The sequence below is a fragment of the Cladophialophora psammophila genome (genome assembly GCF_000585535.1).
Source record: "Cladophialophora psammophila CBS 110553 chromosome Unknown aczJe-supercont1.3, whole genome shotgun sequence".
NCBI lineage: Eukaryota > Fungi > Ascomycota > Eurotiomycetes > Chaetothyriales > Herpotrichiellaceae > Cladophialophora > Cladophialophora psammophila.
This window is the reverse complement of record NW_006912924.1, coordinates 1,228,414-1,236,796: the sequence shown is the minus strand read 5'-3', so window position 1 is coordinate 1,236,796 and position 8,383 is coordinate 1,228,414. Positions and strand designations below refer to the sequence as shown.

Below are 8,383 nucleotides of genomic sequence, written 5' to 3'. Positions count from 1 at the left end.
CACATGCGATTTTCTTGTCGATGTGTTTCTGCGAACATAGTCTGCAGTCGCAGTCATGGATTCTTGGTTGCAGATGTAGCGTCCACCTACCGGCGCCGTTGTCCGCCACGCCTACCTTTTGGTCGTCACTTGGGAGTGCAGTTGGTAAGTTGAGGCGGGCAGGAGGACCTTGGTTGCGGTACGGAGCGAGAACGGGTTTGTCGGTGTCTCCGTCATCTCCAGTGTTGACAGACTCGATTGACAAGTTCAGCTGGTGTTCGAGAGTGGTTGCCCCGACCGGTGGTCTTGGGCGACCGAGCCTAACAAGTCATCCCTCTAGAAAGCTTTTGAATGCCGGTCCAAGAGGACGGGATAGCTGTGTGGGAGGTCTTGCAGGATCTGCTTGATGTCGACGTCGTCCCCTTCGATTTATCATCTTCCGCATCACTGTCTTCAGGGGCTTGTCCCTCCCCATCGTCCATGCGGGATGTCGATTTGAGGACGGGGAAGTTCTTCACGTTCACAGTGCTCTGAATCCAGGTGTGGCGTATGCGGCTTCTGGCTAGCGCCGCGTCGCAGTCTGCAGGAATAACAGTCGACCGTAAGGGGGTGTCCTCTAGGTGGGGTTGTACAGTTCCCATCTTGCGCCAGATGTTGTCGACAAAAGAGAAGTAAGCCATATAATATTCTAGCCTCTAGAGCTAGTAATAGTTCGCTCTAAAAATGAACACACCTCTAAACCCCTCGGCAGCGAAGCGAAGGAAGGTGCGCATAAACTGCGTGGACGTCGGTGATGGAGGAGATCTCTGCAGTCTGAAGGCGGTCGCGAAGCGACAGGGCCGCGTTGATGCAAGTAGAAGTTGGCAACCGCTGGCTGGTTCATCTTGCCTCAATGGATCATGCCATTGTCGCGGATGGATCTGTGGGCACCCAGGGACGGCGTGGGCTCATGTCTCGGAGCTCCTTCTAAGTTCTCGACCCGACCTCCAAGTGAATGAGAGGCTGCTAAAATATCCAGGAGACTCATCAGAGGACTCACGTATCTCGACCTTGCCTGGTCCACGCCAAGCGCTATATATTTAGAATCTGGCCACATGTCACGAGCAACTCATGTAGGGAGTGATGGGCATTGTGCGTCTGCCATGCCGATTGGTTTGGTTTGCGCAGCTTGATGGGTGAGCCTGATGGGTGACTGGTGGAGACGCGTGAGAAGACAGACGCGAAGCTCGCTCACGGATCCGTCATCGCTCGACCAGCGACATATATTCACCACTCCTGCGCCAGTGAAGGACATCGCATCTCTGCAATTTCCAGAGAGATTCACCAATGCGTGCCATTTCCTAGGCAGTCAAATGCGGTGGGTTCGCAAGGGATTGAACAGTTTCCTGCAAAGACCCTGTGCGTAATTGGCATTGCTGCTCACGACGTTCGTCGAGAAGGCAGGTTCGCCAGCCCTCCCCTTGGTATTCAATCTGATTTGGCCTCTGGCTCTGTCCCTGCCGTTGATACGTTGACTGGCACCAACATTCTTGATCACCATTCAGTCTTGTCACGTGCGAACTTCTCACGACAATGGATTACACATCTGGGGAACGATGGACCGTCCATGATGGTTCAACGACTGCGACACTTCGACGTTGAGTGCCGATTCGAAGGCCCCCCTCTGTTGCCAAAAGTGCCCGTTGTTGTCGAAGGAGGGTATATACACCTTTAGTAACAGCGAGGCAGCCAAAGTCCAACACCACTACCGCCATGACCGCGAGTACATCCAATATGAATGGGAAGACAGACATGTATCGTTCTGAGGGCAGCGACGACAGGGTCAAAGTTGAGCGGGGGAATTCGAACGCCCCATAGCCGAAGACAAGTGCTCCACTTCAGATAATCAAACGTTGGGGGAGGAAAGCGATGAAGCAAGCAGAACTGGCGAGTATAAATAGAGATACGAGGGGGATGGAAGCAGACGGCGCGGGATCGCGCAAACGTGGCATAGGGAAGCAGTGAATCCAGGGCTAGACTTCACAATGCATGAACCGGTATATTCAAAGCTTCTGGTTCTTTTTCATTCCGCTTCTATCCCTGTCAGCCTCTATTGTGCCCGTACATTAGTGGACATACTATGCAAGCAAGTACTTCGCGGCATGGTCAATGTGATCATCCGAGAAAGTCGCCATTGTGTAGTAACTGTGGTCATAATCCGGCTGAAACCTTACATGGACACCGTTCTCCTGTCCAATCTCTTTTGCAGCTGCGATAAAGTTCTCGGGGAGGAGCTGGCCTTGTTTATAGAAATTGTCACCAGTACCCTAAGCAGGTCAGTAGTGTACAAACACGGTCAAGAATGGCGCCGCACCACATCAATCAAAATGTCAAGAGGGCCGCCTTTCCACTGCTTGAGCAATTCCGTCGAGTCATGCTGAGCGCCCAGCTTCTGCCAGTCGTCACCGAAATAGCCTTTGAACGCCTTCTCGCCCCAGGGACATTTGAGGGGATTGGCAATGGGAGCAAAGGCGCTGACACTCTTGTATTTTCCCGGATTCTTCAGGTATAGGGACAAAGCGCCATGACCTCCCATACTATGTCCACTGATGCTAACCTTGCTAGAATCGATCTGATCTTTGAAGGCTTCGAAGACGGTTTTGGGCAGTTCGTCGGTGATGTATGAGTACATGTTGTAGTTCTTGGACCAAGGATCGGCACTAGCATCGACGTAGAAACCTGCACCGGTACCAAAATCGTAGGCATCGTCCTCGCCTTTGATGCCAATCCCCCCTGTATCCTGTCAGTCCCGGTGTTGATCTGACGATTCTTGATTGGACGTACTCGGACTTGTGTCAGGGTACAACACAGCGATACCCCTCTTGCTAGCACCATGTTGGAAGAAACCCTTTTCGGAACAATTATCACCGGTGCATGTGAGGCCGGAGAGCCATATCAGCAGGGGAACTTTGTTGGTGGCGGCTTGAGGAGGGAGGTAAAGATTGAACTTCATCTCGCAGCCAGTGGTGGAAGCATTGTGAGCGAGCTTGAGAAGTTTCCCGCCGAAGCTGGCGATGGTTGCTTGAGTGGTAACGGACATGTTGCAGCTTTGGACCCAGAGGTTTTGTTTCGGAGAGGGGAGAGAAGACAGGAAAGGACCTTAGGAAATGTTTTCGTAGACCATGTTTTGCACATGAGAAATGACGTGGGGACCTGCAAGAGAGGGGCCAGCGCGCATTGGAGAAGAGGGAAGAAGGAAGAGGGACGACTGCCCCGCAGGCGGCAGAGGCGCGGAAGAACAACGAGCGAGAGCCATCTGTCAATCTTCGTCAAGAGGGACTATTCGGGAGTTTGGGAATCTCACCGGATGAAGCACCAGCACCACCAGACTCAGCAAGGAAAAAATGGGTGTGTGGATTAGGGAAGAGGGGCCGGTATGAGCCTCTCGGCCTCTCCAATCAGTCTAGTTTCGGCAATGGAAGAAACGATTGAATTGGGATACATTTTCCGCCTCGACGACAATTTCCGTTTCGAGTCCGTTGTGTCGAGCTACAGTCGTAGACGAGCTGGCGCGGTAGAAGGTGCTCGAAGAGCATCCCTGCCGGAATGCCTGGTCTTCAGCCGGTACTGTTACTGTCTCCATGGGAGATTGTTCGTGAGAAGTCGGATAAACACCATCAAGTAGAGAAGATAGCGTCACTGTCAAGGCTGACCACAATCTGTCTGCAACAGCAGCGATGGGGGAATCAAACAAACAGGTCAAACAGATCTTGACTTGTGAACGTCGGTAATACCTCGGGAATGATCACGAGGCTGTGAGGCTGCGAGGCTGCGAGGCTGCCAGAAGATACCACTGCCAACACCCATCACCAGAACTGCTTACTATTCAGATGCTGCATTCTCCGCAGCCACCTACTGTGTACTTATATTCTTCGGCATGTCCATGTTGACAGGGGAGGTAGCTTTATCTTCTGTATAATCCTCAGGTGAATCCTGCCACCTCCGACAATGGCGTCGGTAGCTTCATCTACACCCTCAGCGCAAGAATCAACCCTTCCCAAGACTGCCGCTCCGTCTCAACCAACGTACAACTTTAGTTTTGCGCCCTTCTTGCGCACCAACGGCCTCGCCGCTCTCGCTTCCACCGTCCCCGTGTGCCCTGATTTCGCCAGTACAGGCCACTGTCCGCGCGGCCGTCGCTGTCCCGATCGTCATCCCACACCCACTCAAGCGCAGCAATCCCATTCTCAACAACACCACTACGGGCGCCACACCAATGATAACTACGTCTGTAAACATTGGCTCAAGGGTCTCTGCAAGAAGGGCGATGCCTGCGACTACCTGCATGAATATAACCTACGAAAGATGAGCGAATGTCAATTCTATAATCAAAATGGCTATTGTCAGAACGGCGACGAGTGTCTCTACGTGCATGTCAAGGAGGGTTCAAAGCTGCCTATGTGCGAAGATTATAACAAGGGATTTTGCGAGAAGGGCCCTAGATGTCCAAACCGGCACGTGAGGAGGAAGCTGTGCGAGTTCTATCTGGCGGGATTCTGTCCGGATGGGAAAGAGTGCAAATTTGGGGTTCATCTTAAGAGCGGGCCGGCGGCTGCGGCAGCGGCTGCAGCAGAGAAGGATGCAGACGCACATCGGAGAGAAAGAGTCGCGGACTTGGAAAAGAGGGAAGAAGAATCGCGCAAAGACTATGGTTGGAAGGGTGGCAGAGGTGGAAAAGCAGGAAGGTGGAGAAGCAAACGAGACAGGAGGTGACCATAATCGACAGGGACATTAGTCATCTCTGGAGATCAATGCGCCCGATCCAAGGTCGGCAAAGCGACCATCCAAAGTCATGTCTCAAGGTCGTGGGCGTTGCGAACGGCTGTGAGCGCAGTTCGACACAGTAGCGTGAATGCTGTGAGCATTGCCTGGCTGAGCATACAGCAAGAACAAGTCTCCCTGAAACTGAGCAGCTATGCCAATAAAATTGGTCGAACCATACGCTCATGGGAATCACCCGCCACACCAAGCAGCAGAAACGGATCCTTCATCCCAGCTGTCAACCCCCAAAACATTGAGTGTGAACGGCTCGAGCAGGACTCCGATACTGCTCAAAGCGACAGCATGCCGCATACGGTCTTCTGACCTGCATTCGCACGACATTCCGCCCGAGCTCCATACAGCCTTCCTCGCCGCTTACAGAAAGCGAACGAGTCACACAAGTGGACGGCTAAAAGGGATAGCCAATACCCATCAATACTCGCCAATCCTGCGCCGCTAATGAACCCAAAGGGAGATTCATCTCCAACTCTCAAGCCAGAATAGAGAGCGCGAGAAAGGGAAGGAGAAGTACAGGAGGAAATGGCTAGCGATTCCCACAGTGCAGGCTCTCACCACCTCCAACACCAGTACCAGTCACTTAGACTGTCTGTCCTGTCCTTCGATGCTCGAACTTGGGGTAGATGGATAATGGACGAGTGCAAACAAATGGATAGGAAATAAGACTTGGGCCGACGTGGAAAGACCATCGCACACCAACCGCTGATTTTGAACGAATCTCCATGTCTTCCTTCCAAGGTTGTTTCTTTCTGTCTGTCTGTCTGTCTGTATTTTTGCACCGCAATCCTTTCACTCCTCGCCTTACCCTCCCCCTTGTCTACCTAGGTATATAGTATTCGTTACGTCTAACACACCAGCCGACCGTCACAGCTGGCGCGGAGTTAGTCGGCCCGCCCCTTTATACCTACCTAGTATGCATTCCCAAATGCACTCCTATTCGTATTCGTATCCATATTCCGATTTTTCTATCGCCCCGGACCCGCTCGTCCCGTCATGTCTCATCCCCATCCGGACCCCGTTATCGGTCTCGTTTTCGTCTCGTCGAGCCGATAATATAGTCATGTAGCTATGTACCGCTGCCTTTTCATACACCCCAGGGTGCTAGAGGACCTTCAAGAGCCCCTCCATCCCTCCCCGCCTACGGGCTCCTGTTAGGGAGTACTAAGATGGGCGGGGCAAGGCAGGACAGCGCCAGCAAACAAAAAGGGAAGGGGAGCATTTCCTCTCACTACTTGCGTATTGTGTTATGATGTATTTATGCTATGGTACCATGGGAGGGAGATGATGGGGGATGGTTTCACATTCTCGCGGTCTAGCTGTCTCATGTCCTTCTCGCGTTCTCGCAGTTACGCGGCAAAAAGACAAAAAAGAAAGGGTGACGGAGAAGGGTTGGTAGCTGTGCATGGATGTAGGAATGCAGGTATCTATGCAAAAGACTAACGCCGCCCGCTCGCTATGCATGCCCGCTCTTACGTTTCCAAAAGCAAAAATGGCGAAAAGGAAAAAATGGCCCAAGTTTCCGGTCACCTTTTTCCCAACCTATTTTCGTGTGGCGACGGCCCGTACTGTGTTCTCAATTGTGCGGTCCTTCTCCCGGCTATGCTGTGGTGGCATTTGCTGGAACGGCTTTTTCGACGTCTGTTCCTACCGTGCCCCTCCTACTCCTCTGCCTCTCCTCCCTCTCGCGCAGTAACTCCTGTCTCACCCGCTCTTGCTCCTCGATGCCCGTTCTTGCCTTCTCATGCGTGGTGCTGAGCTCCTTCTTCTTGATGAACAAGCTCACCGCGATTCCAAACGCCGCAAAACAGGTGTAGAAGATCCACATCGTCCTCAATGAGTCGGTGTATGCTTTGTCGACGGCGTGGCGAGCGGGCCCGTGGAGCGTACGGACGATCGAGGTGGTGGCGCCAAAGGAGGAGGAAGTCAGAAGTCTCGCGCGCTGAGATCCGATGACGGGGACCAGGCTGGCATACTTTTTGGAGAGTTCGTTGGTGAAGACCACGCCACCCAATACAACCGAGATCGATGTGGATAGGTTGCGGATGAAGCCAAATGTCGCTGTTGCTACAGCCATGTCATGGCCCTTGATGTGGGCTTGCAATGCAATCAATGGGGACTGGAAATTCGGGCCCACGCCGATACCTGCAATAATCTGATATATGATGATTTTGGTCCAATCCGGGTTGGAAGGTAAGTCGATGAACAGCCCGTAACCAAGAGTCATTACGCAGAGACCGAACCAGATGGGGTCGCGGAATCGACCTGTCTTCTTGACATAAAGGCCCGTGCATGTCGAGACAAAGGACAATGTGAGGACCATTGTAAGCAGATACACTCCAGAGAGAAGAGGGCTAGCACCAATCACGGTCTGAAAGTAGAACGGCAGGTAGTAGCTCCCGGCAATGAAGACGAAGCCGTGGATGAAACAGACTCCCAAGGATGCGAGGTTGGAACGGTTTTTGAACAGTCGAAGGGGGATGACCGGATACTTGGCCAGCTTCCACTCGTTTAGGAAGAACAGGGCAATGGTGAAGACGCCGAAAATGATGAGGCACAACGTGTAGGCACTGTCCCAGGGCTTCGTTGTGCCTCCCGAGGTCATGCCAAATAGGAACATGACAACTCCTCCGACAATTGTGATGACACCGATCCAATCGATAGCCTTGATCCCGGCCCAGAAGGGCGTCTTGGGAGTGTCCAGTTTTAGGAAGAAAGTGAGCAGGACCAAGGAAAGACCATCCAGCGGCAAATTGATATAAAAGCACCATCTCCAGGAGGCGGCTTCGGTGAAAGCGCCACCCACGACGGGGCCAACCCCCGAGGCGATTGCCCAGACCATGCCCAAGATTCCAAAGTACTTGGGTCTTTCTCTCATGCTGAATAGATCGCCTATGCAGATGTAGACCAGCGTTACGAGACCTCCTCCGCCAATGCCCTGAATCACTCGGCCCCCGATAAGTAGACCGATCGAGTTGCTCAGGGCGGCGATCAAACTCCCAGCCATGAAGATTCCATTGGCCAACATAATGATGGGCTTGCGCCCCCATATGTCCGAAAGCTTGCCCCATAAAGGAACACTTGCAGCGTTTGCGAGGAGATACGCGCTGCCAACCCAGGTGTAATCTGAAGCTGAGGCCTGGAAATGTTGGGCGATCGTCGGGAGAGCTGTGGTGATGATGGTGACGTCCAAGGCGGCCAGGAACAGGGCCATGCACAGGGAGAACATGATAATGACAATCCGGCTTGTGGAAAACTCGGAGGCTCTGGATTTTGTTCTGTGCAGAGCGGGCTTTTCAGGCGTTAGCTCGTCAACTGGTGATCCATTGTCTCGCGGCGTCCCCACGGCGACATCATGTGCTTGGTCAGGGAGTTTTTCTGATGCAGGGTTACTGGAAGACGCAGGTGAAGGTACATCGTCCCGTGCGGTGTCTGTCTTCAGAGGTTGGATTGCGCCTGGCGGAGCAACACCCTCTGGCTCAAGGTTCGCCGCCATGGTGGATAAAAGTAATGATATTGGCTAACAAGCCTTAAGCTCTGAAGCCAACTGAGGATTGTGAAGGGGTCGATTCGTGGCGATATGTATCTG

The 8,383-nt window shown here is 52.9% G+C and overlaps 3 protein-coding genes across 3 annotated transcripts; 1 reads left to right on the top strand and 2 right to left on the bottom strand.

The window, feature by feature from the left end:
* Nucleotides 1-2,096: 2,096 nt before the first annotated feature.
* Nucleotides 2,097-3,058, bottom strand: A1O5_02634 (S-formylglutathione hydrolase; the record flags this gene model as incomplete). Its single annotated transcript, XM_007743248.1, has 3 exons — nucleotides 2,097-2,285; nucleotides 2,333-2,751; nucleotides 2,803-3,058. The coding sequence occupies 3 exons, from the start codon at nucleotides 3,056-3,058 to the stop codon at nucleotides 2,097-2,099; spliced, it is 864 nt and encodes a 287-aa protein (XP_007741438.1).
* A 908-nt stretch (nucleotides 3,059-3,966) lies between these two features.
* On the top strand, nucleotides 3,967-4,731 carry A1O5_02633 (uncharacterized protein; the record flags this gene model as incomplete). The annotated part of the gene is made up of 1 exon (XM_007743247.1): nucleotides 3,967-4,731. The coding sequence occupies one exon, from the start codon at nucleotides 3,967-3,969 to the stop codon at nucleotides 4,729-4,731; it is 765 nt and encodes a 254-aa protein (XP_007741437.1).
* Nucleotides 4,732-6,394: 1,663 nt separating this feature from the next.
* Nucleotides 6,395-8,290, bottom strand: A1O5_02632 (uncharacterized protein; the record flags this gene model as incomplete). Its single annotated transcript, XM_007743246.1, has 1 exon — nucleotides 6,395-8,290. The coding sequence occupies one exon, from the start codon at nucleotides 8,288-8,290 to the stop codon at nucleotides 6,395-6,397; it is 1,896 nt and encodes a 631-aa protein (XP_007741436.1).
* Nucleotides 8,291-8,383: the final 93 nt, after the last annotated feature.